Source organism: Candoia aspera, chromosome 1, assembly GCF_035149785.1.
Source record: "Candoia aspera isolate rCanAsp1 chromosome 1, rCanAsp1.hap2, whole genome shotgun sequence".
NCBI classification, from domain to species: domain Eukaryota; kingdom Metazoa; phylum Chordata; class Lepidosauria; order Squamata; family Boidae; genus Candoia; species Candoia aspera.
Genome location: NC_086153.1, coordinates 47,149,880 through 47,170,884, shown reverse-complemented (window position 1 = coordinate 47,170,884; position 21,005 = coordinate 47,149,880). Strand labels below are relative to the sequence as shown.

Sequence of the window (21,005 nt, the reverse complement as noted above, 5' to 3'; positions counted from 1 at the left end):
AGAACGGCTTTGAAAGAGAGCGGGAAATGGCAGCCGAGATGGAGGTGGTGCAGTTGACGGAGGCGGTTCCTCCTCCACCTCCGCGTCAGGAGCCCCGGGTACAGTGTCTTTCGCGGCGATGGGCGGCCGAGTTGCTGGGCCACTGCGGGCCTTTCGTGCGGAGACTCGGGACCGGTCAGGCTGTTGAGACCGAGAACTTGGAACAGGCTGTTGGGGAAGCGCTTTGGGTAAGGGGAGTCAGGTTTATTTGAACTGCTTTTTGTTAAGAATATTTCTCTCAGATGAAGACTTTAAAAAAATATTGAATTGTTGAAGGGAAGTTGTTTGGTTGAATGGGGATTGTTTCTTTGCCCTAATTTTCCTTTAGTAAGGGGATGAGTAGCCTGTGGCCCCAAATAACCCTTCTACCATTCTTAAACACAACTCTGGACCTGATTGCTGAAAACAGACATCCCAGATTCCTGTATTTTTGAGGTCAGAAACACATGCAAACTGTCATATAACTCTAAAATAAACTTAACAACTGTCAAGCCCTCCAGAACCCCCCTTCCAATTCCTGTCCCACTGGTATGTATTGTGTGATATGGTCACAACCATTTTTCACCTTCAATCCCCAGAAATTATAAATGCAGCCCTTAGCTCTCAAAATGTTGCTGACTTTTAAATATAGTATAACAGCAAGGCATTTTATTTATTTGTGATTTCTTTTTTGTGAAGACAGCAAAGGCAATTATCAGTTGTAAAAAAAATTGAAAAGCAATATGGAAGCAACAGAAATATTTGTAATAAATAACAAAGATTTCAAGTGGAGGCTGTTAAGCATCCCTGAAGAAGAAATTTCACAATGAGTGCAGAAATTGTAGAAGTTGACTGATGCTGATTTTAATTAAGAATGTAAATTTCTATATCAGAAGCAGTCAATAGAACCTAAGCTAACCTGGTATTTAATTACTAATGTCTTTAAAAGGTATTAGTCATATTTAAAATGAAGCCTTGGAACTGAACAACCAATAATTGAGTAGATAAAACTATGAACATCATTCTGTAAGGGAAAGCTGCTGTTGTGCATTTATCATGGTTTAAGAGTATTTGCCATGTATTTTTTTCTAAAAGTTTGAAAGTATGTGTTTGTTACGTTATGCTTGGAAATCCTGTTAAGTGGGCTTTATTCCTTAGTAAGCTTGCTTAGATTTTGTAATTCTGGTAGTAAATAATATAACCTAGTATGATCTGCATACTGTGAGTCAAAACTGGCTTGATTGTGGTCATCTAATGAAGATCTGAGAAGGACTACTGTATGATTTTCAAGTTGATAATGCCTCTGCCATTGCTAGCATGCATGCAAAAAAAAATCTATTTTGAGTCCCAGAAAGTACTGACAACTAAGGGGTAGCGACTGTCTACCAGTTAGGATACACGTTCTCCAGAAACTATGTCAGAGCTTCCTTTCTCTTATTTTTTGTGAAAAATAATTTCCTTTAGCTGGTAATTGTGAAAGCAGATAACAAGAGAAGCCAGAAGTTCCCTACAATTATTTCTTTGTTAGAAAGTAATTGTTTCTTTCTATATAACATCACTGTTTCAGAAGGAGCAATGGACTATTACGTCCATTAATTTTCCTTGAGTTTTCTGTTTAGCAACACAAAGGGTTTTTTCAGGTATTTGTAACTATATTTTAATAGAGTTGCATTTGGCATGTGTTTTTTCTTATGAAAATACTTGCTCCTGTAATGAGCATTTATTTCCCATAGTTCTATGTATTTTTCCTATTAGGCTTTTCCATATCTGCATTGTCATCCATTCTGCTTCTTGATCATGCTAAAATGTGAAAAAGTGTTAACTACCAACATTCATCACTTTTCTCCTATCTTGCAACTTACTTATCAACATGGGAGCTCCATTGTACTTGAAAATATTGTGGACTCAATTTACTGAATGGACGTGCTTGGTCAGAACCCTGTTTATCAGTGAGCTATGCCATTCCTCTGTGGTCCATTTTGTGATATAGTATTGGCATTTTGAGGTATCGTTTTAAGAATCCTTACATATATGTCTTTGTACATTTTGTACAGAACTTTGAAACGGCTGTACAAGAGAATGTCACTGTTAATGGGCAGCTGTGGCAGGAATCATCAGATGATCTTCAAAATGGTATGTTAATTTAAAAGCATCCTTAGAGTTAATGTACAAACATTTTGACTAATATTGTTGGAAAAACTTATCCATAAGAAGTTATTTTGCTCTGAACAGAATTACTCAGCCCCTGTTACAGTACAATTCCTTGCACTGTTAGTCTGGTATAGAAATATTAGGTATAGATATATTATAGGAGAAACTGCAGTTGTATGATGAGGAGACCATAGCATAATAATACAGTCTGCATGCAAAAGATTTTCTATTCTTTTTCTGGCATCTTAGATTAAGGGTCTATTGCTGCCATCTGTTGGCTTGTTATAGTCTGTAGATGACAGTTTATAATTATGTAAGATTCTCTAATTTAAAATGATATGAATTAATACAGTTTGAACATTTGTAGAAAAAGATGTAATACATTTCCTTTCAATTACAATGAAATGGTAAATTTTATGAATAGAGTCAATACTTCTATTTTATTTTAATAGGCAGTAATGAGCTCTAGAGAGCCAGTTTGGTGTAGTGATTAAGTACAAGGCTAGAAACCAGGAGCCTGTGAGTTCTAGTCCTACCTTAGGCACAAAGCCAGCTGGGTGACCTTGGGCCAGTCATTCTGTCTCCAAACCTAGGAAGCAGGCAATGGCAACCACTTCCAAAATCTTGCCAAGAAAATTGCAGGGACTTGTCCAGGCAGTCGCCAAGGGTAAATAATGACTCAAAAAAGCACAAAAAAAAATTATTGTGAGACTAACTACTAGTTGGCAGCAAACCAGTAGACCATTCTGGTCTATTTTTACAGATTTATTTATCATACATTTAGTTATTTAACATAAGTCCAGATTTGTTTCCCATTTTTAATAATGGATAAAAACTTCGCTGTAATATATCTTTTACCTTCCCCTTATAGTTCCACATACCTCTGATTAAGGTGATGGTATATATGTACCTGTTTCTATATTTTTTCTTGACTATTGAAGTTAAAAAATTCACATACTCTACTTTTCAAATATTACACATTTCTATTTTTGTTGTGAATTAGACACAGACATTAAACTCCTCGAAGATCAGCTTGATGAATTAATTGTGGAAGTGGCTTCCAAGCGTAATCAGTATCCTAGAAAAATGCAAATAAATGTTGTTAAAAGCATTAAAATGCAACGAGAATTGTTGGTGAGTAATTTGAATTCTTAAGTCATTGGGTGAATATGTTTATTTTGAGAGAATTAGATAATTTTGCTTACTGCATTAGCAGATGTTTGTGAATATCACATTCTGGCTTATGGGGCCTAGCTTAATATGTATTACTAAGGTGAGGTAATGTTGTGATTACTAAAACCTATTATCAGTTATTGTGATGGAGGAAAATATGTATGCCTAATTACTTAAAACTTTAAAAACATGGTTGTTGAAGAGGGGTTCAGGATAGGGGCTGATACAGGCACACATACAGCCAGTACTTAAGCAAATTAGGAATTTTATTCTGGACACTATTTATTTACCAAATTTATATAGCCACCCATCTCAATATGTGATTCTGCATGGCCCACAAACAGTTAAAAAGAATATAAAAACAGCAAAACAACAATTTAAAACTATAAATATGTGAAAAACACATCACAAAATTTATAGCCAAGGTGAGCACATCCATCCATTGCATTCAATTCAGCCACTGCCCAGGTTCTAGCACGCTCCCGGGTCCCCATGCCTGTTGGCAAAACCATGTTTTCAGGGCCTTGCAAAAAGTCAGCAGGGTTGGGGCCACTCTGATCTCTGGGGGGATGATGTTCCACAGGGTGGGAGCCACAACAGAAAAGGTTCTCCTCCTCGGCTCCCCCAGACAACACTCCTTAGCTGACAGGACCCAGAGCATGCCCCTCCTGCCAGACCTGATGGGGCAGGTAGATGTAATTGGAGAGAGGCAGTCCCTCAGATAACCCCTGAATTGCACCTGGAAGCAAACTGGCAACCAACGCAGCCCACAGGCAGAAGTGTAACATGTGCTGGTCAAGGGGTGCACATAACTGCCTGTGCAGCCACATTTTGCAGCAGCTGAAGCTTCCAAATACTCTGCAAGGGCAGCCTCATGTAGAGCATGTTACAGTAATCCATACAAGAGTTGACCAAGGTGCAAGTGATGGTGAGCAGGACATGATACCTATGCTAATAATGTAGCATGAACTAGTGTTATATTTGTTGTTTATTCATTCAGTCGCTTCCGGCTCTTCGTGACTTCATGGACCAGTCCACGCCAGAGCTTCCTGTCAGTTGTCAACACCCCCAGCTCCCCCAGGGACGAGTCCGTCACCTCTAGGATATCATCCATCCATCTTGCCCTTGGTCGGCCCCTCTTCCTTTTGCCTTCCACTCTCCCTAGCATCAGCATCTTCTCCAGGGTGTCCTGTCTTCTCATTATGTGGCCAAAGTATTTCAGTTTTGCCTTTAATATCATTCCCTCAAGTGAGCAGTCTGGCTTTATTTCCTGGAGGATGGACTGGTTTGATCTCCTTGCAGTCCAAGGCACTCTCAGAATTTTCCTCCAACACCACAGTTCAAAAGCATCGATCTTCCTTCTCTCAGCCTTCCTTATGGTCCAGCTCTCGCAGCCATACGTTACTGTGGGGAGCACCATTGCTTTAACTATGTGGACCTTTGTTCTCAGTGTGATGTCTCTGCTCTTAACTATTTTATCGAGATTGGTCATTGCTCTTCTCCCAAGGATTAAGCGTCTTCTGATTTCCTGACTGCAGTCAGCATCTGCAGTAATCTTCACACCTAGAAATACAAAGTCTGTCACTGCTTCTACATTTTCTCCCTCTATTTGCAGTTATCAATCAAGCTGGTTGCCATAATCTTGGTTTTTTTGAGTTTTAGCAGCAAGCCAGCTCTAGTGTTATATACAAGTGAACATATTTACAAAATCAGTGATGTACATAAATATATAAGAAATCAAATCTTAACCAACTTAATTTTATTCCCTCTCCAGTGTCTTTCCCTCACTTTTTGCTTGTACTTTATTACGGCTTCTTCCTTCCCTCCTTATCTCAATTACTGACACTGGAATGTCTGTGAGTTTTCTCCCAGCTGTCTTGCTGCCAAACAAACCCTGACTCACAGAGTTCCACTGTTCTGCCTCTGAACCTCCATACGCACAGCACAGTCTGTCCTCCTTGTCTTTCCGCACTCTTTCAAGCCAGCCCAGGCTTTTCTTCCCAATCTTCCTCCTTGTCCCAGGACCAGAATCTCTGGACTTGGCAGGCTCCACACCACTGCATAATAACCAGGTGATGCCCTCGCCAACAGCATGTCCTGCAGTATCTGAAATTTTTTAAAAAAAACTTTCCTCTGCTTTTCCTTGCTCTTTTTATATTCTCTAAGACATATAGTGTGGCATTGTACAGGTGGCTTCCAGCATTTTCCCCTTCCTGCCTATGTGCTCATAGCTAATTTAGACACACATTTTAGTTCTGTCTTACTGGCTTTCTCAGGGCACTGTGTTGCATAAGTGTGAGTTTGAGAACACCTGCCTTACAAGTTTTGAGTAAAAGAAAAATACCTGTGAAACATTTCCAGGAAAGCAGAGTGAGACAGGAGAAGCGGCTGTTCAGTTTCTTATAATCACTGGTATATTTTTTGCTCTTACAACTAATCATTTTAAAAGTCTGTATTTTTTAAATAAGAAATCTGCCTTTTCCTAAGTCTTGCAGCAGAGGGCACTGTTTTGCTATTCATCCAAATTGCTGTAAAGTTAGATAATGCAGAAATTTGATTATTCAGATTAGAATATAAAATGTATTGTAATAGCATTTAACTCACCTAATTAATACAAGTAGTTCTCGCTTACCAACAGTAATTGGGACTGGAAACTCTGTCGCTAAGCAATACAGTTGTAAGGTACAACTTATGACAGCAGTTCTGGCAGTCCCAGTTGTCGTTGTTAGGCGAATCCTGCATGGTCACAGCGTCCCACAGTCATGTGATCCCCATTTGTGACCTCCTGCCAACTTCCCCATTGACTTTGTCAGAAGCTTACAGTGAAGGTCACAAATGGCGATCACATGACTGTGGGACACTGAGACGTTGTAATTGCGAGCCAGTAGCCAAGCACTCAAATCACAATCACATGACCGCAGGGACGCTACAATGGCTTCAACTACAAGGACCTGTCGTAAATGCCTCATTTAGTGCCTCGTAACTTTGAAAGGTCACTAAACTAGTGGACATTAAGTGAGGACTATCTGTATGCAATGACATAGTAAACCTGCTTTTGCTGAATTTACACATCAGATAGTGACTGCTTTTAGAGAAATTTATTACATATTCATATATGAATAAGAATTTTCATATACTTAAGATTTAAATGTTTTAACCATGAATTAAGTCACATTTTAGAAGTTATAATGCAAGCCAAGGAAAGAGACTTTAAATGCATTTTTTGTCTGTTTAGGGCTATCAACCTTTTGTGAACTGTCAAGAGATAAAAGTGGAAAATTCCCAAGGTAATTTTCTGAAATGATGTGCTTCATTTCTTTTCATAGAGCACAACAATTATATGTTTTAAACACTCCATAATCTATCTCTTCTTTTCCAGAGAGGAACCTCTCTTGGTTCATCACCAAAACAATAATAAAAAATGCTAGACCTCGATAATTAAGCATATTTATTATGGCATAAGCTTTTATGGACTAGACAGTATGCCAGTAGTTACAGGAAACAGTATCCGAAATTGGCAGGTATATAGAGGTGTGTGTGTAATACATATATATAAAGAGAGAGAGAGAGAAAGATAAAAAATGGCAATATGAGGGAACATTTCATGCATCTGATGTGAATTCTAGTCAGAAAAAGCATAATGTATGAAGTCTCTAAGGCAGCCTTTCTCAACCTTTTTGCCCTGGAGAAACACTTGAAATAATGTTCAGGTGTCAGGGAATCCCTGCATAACAATTGTAAAAAATATAATTCACTTTTAACCTACACAATCCACAATTTACAATGGTTACAATAACAGCAAAGTGGAGGGCTGGCAGTTAAGTTCTGTGTAAAAATCGCCAATCACTGTGAGCACTAGCATGGTATGTATGAAGTTCAAAAATTTTTATTTTTTTCAGTCATGCTCTCACGGAACCCTGGTTGAGAAAAGCTCTCTAAGGTGACAGAACTATGCTTTTGGGGCAGTGTTTTGCAGGAAAACGTTTTGAATTAACTGAATGTCTCATAATGTTTGTGATTTTAACTCTACCACCTTCCAGGCTATAGTGTTAAGAACACTAGACTGAGTTCAGGCTCTCTTATGCTTGAAAGAGGTTCACTGATCTCCTGACAGTTAAATCAATATTTTAATCATATTATTGCAAATACTGTTCAGTCATTTGCCTGGGAAATTTTGGAAGAAAATAAGGGTGGGAGTTCTTGCAACAGTCGTGCAACATTTTGATAGTAGAATTTGATGGTAAGGCTGCTGAACAGCACAAGGGTAATGGGAATAACTGCTTGGGGCATATTTGTTGGACAGGGCTGAAACTGACTTTATTCAGAAATGTGTTGCTTGACTGTAGCATCTTCATGCTGGGTTCCTCAGTACCATCAGGAGTCTGTCCCCAGGTCTCCCCTTTCACATTGTAAGCACCTGCTAGGTTCACTTTCTTGGATTGAACAATGTCATTTCTAATTGTAACTGGTCAGTTTTCTTTTTGTTTCTTACGGCGGCTGTTCTCTGAGCATTCATAAGTCATGTCTCCTCCAATTGTAGACCCTATGGTGTACCAAGCAATGACTCTCAGTCTTCTTCCCTTTCTTATCAGGAAATTATTCAGGATGTGTTCCAGTGCCTGCAGGGAAAGAGTTAAATTGTCAATTATTGCTGAAAAATGGAGACATATAACTTCTTTCCAGTGCAAGATTTTCTTACAGTTCTGTCACTGCATAAAAGAGATGCACAGAAGGTTGATCCTGTATCTAAAATGTGATCAAAATCAAAGGACTGAGGAGAATAAGGGCAACACACCACAGAGTTGCTATATGATATATAACAAAGTCATTTTCACAGGAATCTGCAAAGCCATGGCCATATTGCATTAAAATGTGTTACTGCCACTAACAGCAACAAATAAGGATGAAAATTACCTATACATGAGAGGGCATTCACAGAGAAAATATTTGACAGCACCAGGCCAGCCAAAAAGGAAGTACCCAGATGATATCAATTGGGGCAATAAACAATAGGGGCGATTACGTGGAAGCTTTGGTTCTCAAGCTCTGGATTTATGGATCTGCACATTGTAGATCAATTTGTTTTTGCAGTTGGATGCAAACCTTTAAAATGTGATCTATACAAACAAGCAAATGAATGTTGGTGATACCAAGATTGTAAGAGGGTCAGCGCAAAGAGAAAAAATTGAGGCATACATCACCAAGATGTATGCACACTACCTAGAGATCCATTGAGCGAAAGGCAGCATATAAATATATTAAATAAAGCACCTGTGAGTCCAATTTCACAAGTTCAGATTCACTTTCATGTGAACATTCCATCAGTGTATTTTTTGCCAGACTGAGGAAGCAAGGAAGTTTTTTGCCAGACTGAGGAAGTAATACCGTATGCAATTGCATTCAAGCACCATGCCAGGTCAGAGTAAAATGGTTTCAGATACTAACCTTGAAATTGCAAACTCTGCATTCTTCATGCTAAACTAAAATTAGCAAACCATATTGTGGCTTAGGGTGACATATGAACTCTGTCATGTAAACCATGTACATTTTAAGAATATCAGGCTGGGAGCTCCACCCCTCCCCCGTTTTATGAATAAGAAAAGCATCTATCTAGTTGCTCTGCAAAATAGTTATCAATCCTTTGAGATAGGCAAGGTCAGGAAACGTTTCTGGAAATCTTGGAGGATACTTTAACGCAGTTAGAGTACTGTTACAGACCTTTGAAAGCCTGTCAAAGTCCTCTCTATGCCAACTTGTACTTAACACATTCAGGATGGGGTTGTTTTGAGTTTCTTTCTTTTTTTTTTGAAAAACAGACCCCAATATTGCAGAGTTCCATTATATGGATACTAGGAGGGAGGAAACATGATATCTTGAGCCAGGATCTTGGATCTGGAAATCTGGACATGTTCTTTGTAGACTAACAAAGGAAGTGGCAAAATGTTTATAGCAAATCAGTGCCTAGAAGAGTGTTTGGTTTTACTGGTTCTTGGTTTTTGTTACCACTGTCTAATTTACAGAAAAGACCATTTTTCCTGTTAATGAAAAAATAAAATATGGAAAATTGTCAATAAAACAGATAAAATCTTGCCAATCTCAGTTTTGACAGGATTTTTATTTTATTATTTTATTTTATTATTCAAATTTAATTACTGCCCATCTCCCCTCTTTTACTGTTTAATAAATGACAAAAGGAATAACCATTTGGGAATATAGAAAATTTAATTGTTGTTTTGCATGAAAAACTTGGGCTACATCTGGGTTCCTGCCCATGGTTAGTGACTGTGGGATGCAATGTGAATTATTCTGTCTTACTATGAGGTGTTCATAGCAGTTGCTAATTACACACTTACTAAGACAGACATGGCATTTTACTATCAAGTTTAACTTGCCTTCAGGCAGCATTTCCTCTAACTCAAAAACATTGCTTTGGTACTTTATTTGCAACAAAGAATTAGCTTGTATATATGGTTTCAACAACTTTGTGCCACAAGTTCCATAGGTTTGCTGGATTGGTAAAGTAAAACTATTTGCCCAATCACAATATTTTTTAGAATTTTCTAAAATGAAAATGTTTATGAAAACATCATGCAGATATATTGTGAATGAATGTATTTGTACACCATCTGGAATGTGCATGAATCCCTATGCAATAACTACAGTCACCAGAGACAAAATATAGAATTATAACCTTTCATTTCCTTATTTCATTTCCCTGTGTTTTGGAAGCAGTGTAAACAACTAAGCTTTTAAATACTTCTCTAATGTGCGATCGTGCCAGGACAAACATATTTTACAAGGATTTCTGGAGTAGGTTGGAATAATCCAGCTTCTTCTCAAATGAAGTTAATTTACTTTGGAAAACCCCACAAGCAGTTGTTTTGTAAGCATTTTATAATATATAGCATGCTGCAGCTCTTATCATTACTAATCCCATTTTATAGATGGAATGCAGAGGTAAAGAGAAATAACTTGTCCATTCACTCAAGCTGATCATAAGTCATCCAGAAGGAATTTATTACTGTTATAATACTTTCAGTTTTCATTAAGTTGTACAAAGTTCAAGAGGATAGCTCCCAACCCAATGACTTTCCAGTATAGAAGTTATCAAATGTAAAGAGGGTGGAGATTTTTATTTTTTCCCTTTGAGTCAGTGTTGACTCCTGGCAAGTCCCTGCAGTTTTCTTGGCAAGTGGTTTGCCATTGCCTTGCTCCTAAGGCTGAGAGAGGAACTGGCCCAAGGTCATCCAGCTGGGTTGCACTTACTTATGGTTGGCTACTGTAGAAAAATAGAATTACTGGAAATCAGCATTTATGATACTAGATATAATATTGATGAAAAATCTCTCAATGGGAGAATAGGAGATAAATAGTTTACAGAGGTATAAATATATACTGTATGTATAACAGTTTAATGTCACAGGTTTCTTTCAGAGAATCTTTTTAAAAATATGGTTTTAAAATAATAGGCTAAAAGAATGGGATAATAATGAAGATTTTTGCTCCTTTATATAACTTCGAAAAAAAATACTATGAAGTTGCCAATACACAAGAGCTTTTATTACCCACCCAGCCATACATCATTATATAAGAAATCTGTGGGGGCAGCGGGCAGGTTGGGGATTGTGAAGTTCTGGAAGGCAATCAAGATGAATGTTTGTTTACAAGTCTGCTGTTATCTTATTTTTCTGTTTGTTTTGCAATGTAATCCATTCATTTCTTCTAAGGAATTCTGATTAGTTTACATAGCTATTTTTCTGTCATATCCTTGCAGCAACTGTATGGTTTAGGTTATGTGGAGATACAGCCAATCTAAAGCCACACGGTAAATTTAGTTGTATGCTGAGTATGGATTTTGAATGAAGTATTCCTGATTGAGTTCCTTATAGTCTCACTATATCATATTAACAGTTATATATTTGATAGGAAAAGAGTTTATTTTTAATTTTTCATGTTTCAGATGCATTTTAGAAGTGATGGAAGTTATTTCTAACTTACTGAATATCACAGTATATAATTTCTTTGTCAAGACTAAATTGATAGTAAATTGCAGAATTAAGTAATGTGGTCCACAAAGCTTTTGTACTCTTCTTTATTTTGGAATACTTTTCTTTTTAGATTTTAAATAAAATAGCCCTGTTTATCTCTTTGGAATGGTAGATTACCTGTGATAATGTCTTTATTATTTTTTTCTCTCTTTAAAATTACAGTGCAGCAGATAGATGTTTTTCTTGGTTTATCTTCTAAGAGAATACATGAATTTATTTTTTTTTACAGATCTGTCTATGATGGAACTGAGACTTTCAACAAAAACTGTGTCAAGACATATTGGAGAATCATTTAAGGTGAGATTTCGAAAGATATAATAAGTTGGATCTAGATTTAGTCTCATTAACATAATGGGTTGTACATTAATGACTTAACTAATTGACTTCAGATAGTCAGTTGTAAGTACAACAAAGTCTGGATCCAAATTAGTGGCATTCATCAGCTGGAAATATAACTAATTGTGTGAAAAATTACATATTCTAGGCCTTAAATGTTTCAGTGCTCTCTGGAATGCAGTGATCTGGTAGTTCTGGAAAAGGTTTGTGTATTTCCAGAAGTGAATTTTCCAGGATAGGAAGTGGTTTGTAGTATTCTAGTATCTCTTAATACTTGCACTAAGATGTGCAATGCAAGACCAGAATGTTATTTTTGTTCTTTACTATAAGTTCTGTCTATTTGATCTTTATGAAACAAAATGCATTTATTAGCCCCCAAATATCCATTTCCAGGGAACACATAGTTTTGCAAATCCCTAATTTTAACTCATTATCAAGCAAAATTATAGGACACTTGTGAAAACAAGTAACCTGATTCATTAACTATTTTAAGAAACTAATTCTAATGGGCTATTTCATTTAGACAAAAGTAATCTAAGGATAAACCTCTGAAATTCATGGAATCAACTTTAAAAAAAGACTATAGTGGTCTCTAATTGTTCTACTGAATAGATCTATTCAGACTTGTCTGCTATAGTTAGTGTCATCTAGGTACATTTTGAATCTACAACTCCCCAAATTTCAGTCCTTTTAAATGTGTACTGAAATTGCAAAGCAGTTTTGGGGAAGATTTGTAATACATAACACATATGAATTAATGTTTAATGTACTATTGCTAAAATTCATTCAGGCAGTTTATGAATTGTAGTACTCCCAGTATATAGTAGCTCAATTTGAATAACCTGAAATAGTTTTTGTTTTTCTCCTGCTATCTCCAGTCCCTGTCATCCCTTGTGGAAAAAGCAGAAGGCTTCTCAAAAGCATTGTCTTCACAACAAACTTTGGAACAGTGCAGACTCCATCAAGAAATCATTTCTGGCTCTGAAGTTAAAAAAGAGAATAAAAGCGATGTCAAAAATCTTACATCACAAGTGGAAGTCATACCATCACAAACTGCTATCAGTAATTCTGTTCTGCTCAAAATAAAGAGACCATCATGTTCTCGACAGAGATTCTACCCACTCCGACAAAGAAAACTTAGTCTTGATACATGAACACTTTTCTGAAGAGACTATCGCAATAGCCCTTCACTTTTTCTAACTGATTTTTTTCTATGGCATATATAAGCATAGATTGTTTATATAGCATCGTTAGTGATCCCCTGGAATACATATAGCAAAACAAAATTTGTTTGATAGTGATGAAATTTGTTACTGGATCCCTTTATATAGCTCTTAAACTACTCTGTAAAATACTTAAGCATATTATTAAATTGGAACATTTTTCTTTGAAAGTAAACTTGCTACAGTATATTACAGCTGGATGATCTGCTGCAAGGACTTGACTTGTTTATGAAAACATAAATAGTTGAATGCTAATTTCTCCAAACATTGGGTGAAGAGCATTATCCAGAACGCTGTGCATTTCTGTAGCAAAGATTCTTGCTGGGTACCCTATGGAACTTTGAGTGGAGCATCTGCAACTGGAGTTTCAAAGAAGAACTACTGAACTTTCTGAGGCAAATTCTCAATGCCTTAAATGCACATAGAGGAGTGTCTAGCTCCCGGTAACAGTTTGCAGATTCCTAGATCACTATTAATTTCAAAATGTAGCACAACTTGTACAGGTTCATTGTAACTATAGGCTGGGATTAAAGGCTAAAGTATTTAGAGGCAGATTGTGTTTTCACTAAAATCTCAAAACTAATGAGGAAAAAGTGTTGTCTGAATAGTGCGAATAGACATGCTCTTTCTCTCCGTTCCCTTTTCCCCTAGCCCCGACATACTGTCTTCTGGGAACTTGATGGGGAAAAAGTATGCAATGGCAGGTGGGCAAGGATTAATATTTACTCTCCTGTCCATAACATACTTCCACATCACAGTTAGTAAATAGTTCCAGAGAAATATCTGGTTTTGTCCTCCCAAGAAACTAGGAATAGTGGATGTTTTGTTTTGTTTTTTGATTGCCTGGTATGCAAATTAAAAGTGGTCCAATTGAATTGCCCTTCATCTATATCTCAGGAGTATCACTGTGAGATTACTAATCTATATATTAGTTAAAAATTACTTTGCCCGCAATATAAATGTACACTTTATAAATAAGCTGTAGTAAATAAAGTTCACAATAGGGTGCTTTCAGCTGAATTTGCTTTTAAATCTATATTCTCATGAAAAGCAAAACTGTTCTCTTTAATAGTTGATGATCTTTGAATACTTAGATGTCTTTTTTTCCTAAAACTAGATTAGAGTGTTCTTTGAATTACATACAGTGAGCAAGTGATGTGGCTGAGTCTAACAGGCTTGCTTATGCAATATATATTTAAGGAGAGCTATACAGAGGCAATTCTGGATTTGAAATTGCTGGAGTTACCAGTATTTTTCCCTTATATTTTTTAATCTCAGTTCCTCCAGGGTTTCTGAACTCCCAATTGCTTTTCCTTTTTATTTGGATTTTAAAACATAATTGAGGTCTATATAAATTTTCAAAATCAATACTATACCATTTTCTCTTTTTAATTAAATTTACTGCAAATATATTGTTTCTGAAAATGCCTATGTTCTCACCTCAGAACAACCTTAAGTATTCATTATTTCTTGAAGAAAAACATCCTGAAGGGAAAAAATTGGCAAAAATAGATGCAGCAAATATATTGCTTTTGTTTTTTTAAAAAAACTTCTGATTTATCCCTTTCAAAACAGCTTAGAGTTCAGAATTCAAGTGTAACTAAGGTATCATAGGAGAACCAAGCTATGTAATCATGTTTAGTGAATACATTTTCCAAACATATTTTATTTATTTATTTATTTCATATGGCATAGCAGAATACAGCATTATTGCCTAAAAGTTCACAGAACAATATATAAAATGTGTATAAAATATAAAACATTGGGACAGTAGATTATTTGAGAAATATGTAATACGAATAATGAGCAAAATTATAAATAGAATTAACTTATGTATGAGCAGTTACTAGAGTGGCTAAGCCTATGGCTTATCTACATCGTTTAGCCATTGGACAGCAGTGCCCTCGAGATGATGTACTTGCAGGGAGCCTGGAAACCTGAGGGAGCATTCCATAGCGATGTGATGTAAAGTTTGTGGGACATTCCCACAGTCACAGTTAGAATTATCGACCAGCCTCCATTTTTGTTTCCAATATTGGCACCTGCCATGATTAGTACGAATCTGGTTAAGCACTGTCCAGTTTTTCCTTGGGAGATCAAAGCCATAGGGGCGTTGTGCTGGATCAGACACTAAGTTAAACAGATCTGGATTACAGTAGAAGTTGCCCACTCCTGGTGCCATGCTGTCTCAGTGTCAAAGTCTCTGACTAATTGCTGTCCGAGTTTCCATGGTGGATTCCAAGATTTAAGTCTAAATATTTGATCGTGCCAGTCTTTGTGTATAGGTGGTAGTTGGTTTGCCTCGCATTTCTGCCACTCCCTTTTTAAGGCTAGTTGTCTTCTAATGTGTGGAGGTGGTATGTTAGATAATACTGGTAGCCATTCGGAAGGCCTTGATTTAATGGTTCCTGATATTAGCCTCAGTGTGGTTAAGCTGGTTGTCCACTGCTTTTGTGTGAGCACTGTTTAGCCATACAGGGCTAAAATACTCAGCTGCTGAATACGCCAGAGCAAGAGCTGATGTCCTAAGAACTGTAGCACTTGCTCCCCAGCTAGTCCCAGAGAGTTTGTGTAGGATGTTGTTCCTGGTTTTTATTTGTAGTTTTTCTTAGGTGTTCCCTATAGGTTAAGGACCGATCAAGGGTCACTCCTAAATAGTTTGGGTTGTGATTGAACTTCAGCAGCTGATTCCTAAATTCCACTTTTGGTGTATAATTGGCTTGTCTGTTCAAGTGAAAACAAGCGATCTCGGTTTTGTTGATGTTGGGTTTTAATCTCTGTTTCAAAAAACTTATCCATTTCCTTTAAATCATTTTCGAGGACTTTTTCAGAGGTATTGAAGTCTTCAGATTGTTTAACCAGTGCGATATCATCAGTGTATATAAACTTTTTTGCAACAGTACTTGCTAAATCTGATGTGTATATATTGAAGAGCAGTGGGGCCAGCACAGAACCTTGTGGCAAACTGTCATTTAACCTATACTTCTGGCTGATTTGGCCATCCAGATGCACTTCGATGTATCTGTTTGAGAGCATCTTGTTGAGTAGGGTAGCTGTTTTCTTACAGGGCGCAATACCTAAGGATTTTAAGATCATCCCTTCTCTCCACACTGTCACAGGCCAATGATAGATCAATAAACAAAGCAACAGATTTTTTTCTCTGTTGGAATTTTCTATGTGGGAGGTTAGTGATAGTACCTGGTCACAGCAGCTTCTTTTTGATCTAAATCCAGCCTGTTCTATAGGTATGTATTCCTCGACCAGAGGTTTAATTCTGTTTAAAATAAGCCTCTCCAGCAGTTTGTAAGAGATGCTCAAGAGTGCTATAGGTCTGAAATCCTCCACAGATTTCCCCTCTTTGCCAGGTTTTAAGATGGCAACTATTTTTGTTCTTTTAAAGATTGTTGGCAACCCCTGTTCGTTGGATATCATTGTAAAATTGTGTGAGCCAGCGTATAGTGTGTGGCCCGCAGTGCTTCAAGAACTCAGGATATACTCCATCTAGGCCAGCCGCTTTCCCTAATTTTATCGCTTTCAGTGCTTCAGCGATTTCTGATGTAGAAAATTCTTCTGAGATGTTACTTTCAGATGTTAGTTCATTGGCTCTGGCTTTTTTCTCCCTTTTGATTTAATAAAAATAATAATTTTTTTAATAAATTTTTATAAAAATAAAAATCTCCAACATTGAAATCACCGACTTGTATAAACCACCCGCACAACCATGGGATGATAGAGCACTGTCCAACATACTGCACTCCTCAGTAATCATGGGCGATTTTAATAGCCGAAATACAATGTGGGGATATAGAGACGCTAATGAGGATGGTGAAATGATACCGCAGTGGGCAGACCCTGAAAATGTCTTCTTGGTCCATGACGTGCGTGAAGGACAAGGGTACATTCCACTCGGCCAGATGGAGTAGGGATTATAACCCTGATTTATGTTTCGTCTCCAGGGATGCGTACCATAGACCACTACGTTGCAACAAAGGAGTACTGCCAGATTTTCCCTGAAGTCAGCACAGACTTGTGCTGTTAAATGTTGGAGTACAGATTCCAATTGTAAGATCGACCCCTAAGCCTCGATGGAACTTTCAAAAGGCCAAATGGGAAGCATTTACTACTGAACTCAACCACAACATCCAGTGGATTCCCCCTAAGGCAGAAAACTATAACCGATTTGTGGGACTGTTCTCTCTGTAGCTAAGAAGCATATCCCAAGGGGCTACAGAAAAATATACATTCCAGGCTGGAGCCAAGAATGCACAGTTATACAATCAATACACAGAAAATCATGAGCCTGAAGTTGCTGATGAACTCCTCCAGTGTCTAGACTCTGCTAGAAGAGAAAAGTGGCACGCTCTCATGGAGCAAATGAGTTTTCAACATGCCAGCAAAAAGGCTTGGTCCTTGCTTACAAAATTGGGAGATAGCTCCATGAAACAAACCCGAAATGCCAGCAACATTGGCCCTAATGCTGTAGCAATTTGAATTTTAAATCTTACAAGGAAAACACCTGGAACAAATAGAGGGAATTAGCGAAATCAAAAGGGAGAAAAAAGCCAGAGCCAATGAACATATTTAATAAAAGTACAATACAGCAGCCCAGATTCAAACAGAAGCTCAGCTACTCTGGCGCTCAAAGAGAGCTGTGAGTGTAGGTTTCTCAAAAAGGGGACTCTTCCATTAATTCTGAAACAGAAGACTGAAAGAAAAAGAGTTTGTTACAAGGATCTACTGATCAAAGGACAAAAGAAGAAAATTCCATATTGATCTATCTATCTATCAAATTTGTCACCACCCATCTCCTCCGACCAGAGGGACTCTGGGCAATTTACAATATAGAATAAATATACAATAAAAATTTGAATAAATATACGATAAAATTCTAATAAAATCCCATTAAAACTAAAACAATTTCTTAACTACCCCAGCTCTATTTAGCTGCAAAATGAACATTTTTGCAGCTAAACTATCAAACTAGTTCTTCCCCAACTGCAAAATGAACATTTCAACCATTAAAACATCTCATAAATTGGTCTAGTTCTGTTATTAATACACAAAAGTGATGATTCTAGTATTTTACAATTGTATTATTCAGAAACTTTTGCTGTTTTAATTGCTGTTCCAATTTTTGCTAATTTTCCTGAAATTAGGAGACAATAATAAAACTATCATTAACAGAATTATTTAATTCTCCCAAATATTCAGATCATCTGAAAATGAAACAGTGTGACTTGCTTTTATTTCTTAACTGATGGACTTCCCCACTGCGTATGCATTAAATTTGACATTAAAATCTGAATCTTCTATCAGCTCATGATTCCGAAAGGCATTATTCTACAGTAGTAGATATGCTGAGTTTCCTTTAAATGAATAAGAATTAATTAAATTTAGCTGTTTAAATTCAGGAATGATCTTTTATGACTTATGTCTTAGTTACATCATTGAAGGAATTTCATTAAAGCCTATCTTAAAAGTAAAAGTTTAGAGTGTAGGTTCTCTTCGTCTCTGTAGTCCTAAACTTGCTCGCAAATAATTGTCACTGAATTGTCTACGAATGAGGTAATATACCATACAGTATATCAGAGGATCTTCTTTTTGTAGATACGTTGTTGCTTTTGTTGAAGACTATGGGGTTTTTTAATGCAATTACTTTCAGATGACTGAACCCTGAAGTACTGCAGTTTGTGTAAGATTCAGAAGATAAAAGATTAATGATTGAGGGATAATTGTTTCTGTCCTTTTCTTATAACAGCACTTGGAATATGGGAGTATATATTAAGTTTTGTAGAGAGAGTATAACTGGAGGGATTTCAAAGCTGGAGAAGAAAGTAAGGAAGCAAGGCAGTGATCTTTGAACAAGGAAGTGTGTGTGTATGTGTGTATCATTTTGATAAGAGTAGTGTTGCCTCTGGTTGGGAAAGCTCTATAAAATCCAAAATCATTAAAATACCTTGCAAATAGGTAATGGGGATATCTTTATGGAAGATATTCCATAAAGTCATGAAAACTCATGGAAGATAAATCAATGTATTTTTAAACGAATTAAAGAAGAAAATTCTGTTTCTTAGCTGTGCCACTATTCGGCTGACTTAGGAGAAGTCAGTACTTTTTTTAACTCTTAAAAATATCTCTTCACTTGAAATGTCACAACATTCAACTTTGTATTTTTAACTTGACCATATACTGGCATTGCATCAGAAGGAGTCTGGTTGTTTTCTTAATATAGCTCAGGTTCTCGGATGGAAACATAATAAAACTGGTTGCTTAATCTTTATATGCATATTGTCTTCATAGTTATGGTATATCACTGAGCTCAAGATAAGCAAAAAAGTTGAAGTTTGGTGGTGAATAGTACAAAGTTTGGTTTCCATTGACTAACCAATGAGACTTCAGTATCCTATTAACTGAATATAGTTTTTAATGGCGTCTTGACAAATTTCACAGATAAGATTTTATCTGTGCATGATGTCGAAGGGTGATATATGCAGGTTCTCTCCAAGGTCCTTGAAACTAAGAATATGGAGCAATAACTATCAAGCATTCTATAAAAATCTATCTCAGTGCTAATCCACAGTGAACAGAACCTAGATCTCTACTATGTAAAAGACAATGGAAAATAGCCCTTTTTGCTCTCGAAATCAGTTGCAGCTTAATTTTAAAAACTTACCAGTTTATCTTTTATATCAATGCTATTCCTGGTTTAAGATTACAGGTAAGTGCAGAAGCTTTTTACAAAACATAGTTGTGACATTTTAAAATTCAGTTATTACAACTAAATGTGGAAGTGGTCTTTTTTCTCAGTCTTCTTTGGGAAGGAAGAGCCTAAGCAGAATCAGGCATACCAGGTCTGTAGGCTGGACTGGAAAGTCAAAGCTTCTTTGAAGAAAGCGGTGACAAACCACTTCCATATTTCTGCCAAGAAAACTACTGAACATGGACATGTCCATGAAATCAGCAGGTGCCGTGCTCAACTTGAACAACACTCTTCTCAATATATCCATGGTATGCAAAAGCTCCAAATTTCAGTCTCTGGCACCTTCAAATTAGGGTGGTGAGAAATTCCTGTTTGAAACTCAGTGGATCTGTTGCATGTCAGCATAAACTACAGACGTAAATGACCTCATAGCCTGACTGCAGAAGATAATTTTCTGTGTGGAATTTCAATTCCTTCATCTGGTTCTAGGATACCCAATCGCTCTTATGCTTGGTTCACAAGCAGCCTAAAAACCTTTGAAGGTTCCGGGGTTAGTTAAGCAGCAAGTCAAAGATATGTGCTTTTTCCTATTTTTTTTATTTTATTTAAGTCACATTTTCATACCTTCCAAAGCATGTTTTGCCCACCAGACATTTCTCCTGCAAGCCTGTGCATCTAAAGAAAACGCAAATGCAGTGAATTGGTTAATGATGGACTACAACTGCAGAGATCAAAGCTCATGGTTTCCACGGCTGAATAGTCACTCTCTCCCAACTCAACTTTATCCCTGTAGGGGGACTGTGAGGAAAACGCGGCAAGAGAGTGATAGGCACATCTCGAGTTTCTGAAGGAAAGGAGGAGATACCTCTAACGAGATAAGCAACGTTCAAAAGTATCCATTTCCCAGTTCAATTTGTATTTTCGAAGGTTAATTTACAGTCCAACTTTCTACAAAAGTAAAGGTAGCTCACACAATAAATGTGGACGCAGGGCCAGTTAACGTTTTAAGAGGAATTATTAGCAGAAATAAATCTTTAATAGTGGGCGCAGTCTATTTTGTGAGTGATAATTTGTTCGTTTAAATGCAGACTATACTGCCTTGAGTGGTACTTTTCGTGAAAAGGTGAGGTTCAAAGATGGCACAACACAGCCACCCTGCCATTTGCACACGCATCAAGTATGTCAACGGCTCCGCTTTATTTTACAGTGGAAACGCAAGCGGCGATTCCCTACCAGACGTCTCAGGGTTTGCTGCCCGTTACCGCCTCCGGTTCTCCACCAGCACAGATCTTTGGTCGCCAGATGCCCCTACGAGCGCGGCCCTTCTGAAGGGGAAAGAGGATGGCTGAGAGAACG

General features: G+C 37.2%; 1 protein-coding gene across 1 annotated transcript; it reads left to right on the top strand.

Moving 5' to 3' along the window:
- Nucleotides 1–3: 3 nt before the first annotated feature.
- Nucleotides 4–13,495, top strand: NSL1 (NSL1 component of MIS12 kinetochore complex). Its single transcript, XM_063303311.1, has 6 exons — nt 4–227; nt 2,073–2,151; nt 3,173–3,303; nt 6,578–6,629; nt 11,620–11,687; nt 12,605–13,495. Exons 1-6 carry the CDS (start codon nt 27–29, stop codon nt 12,878–12,880), a joined length of 807 nt encoding a protein of 268 aa, XP_063159381.1. The 5' UTR covers nt 4–26; the 3' UTR covers nt 12,881–13,495.
- The last annotated feature ends 7,510 nt before the right edge of the window (nt 13,496–21,005 follow it).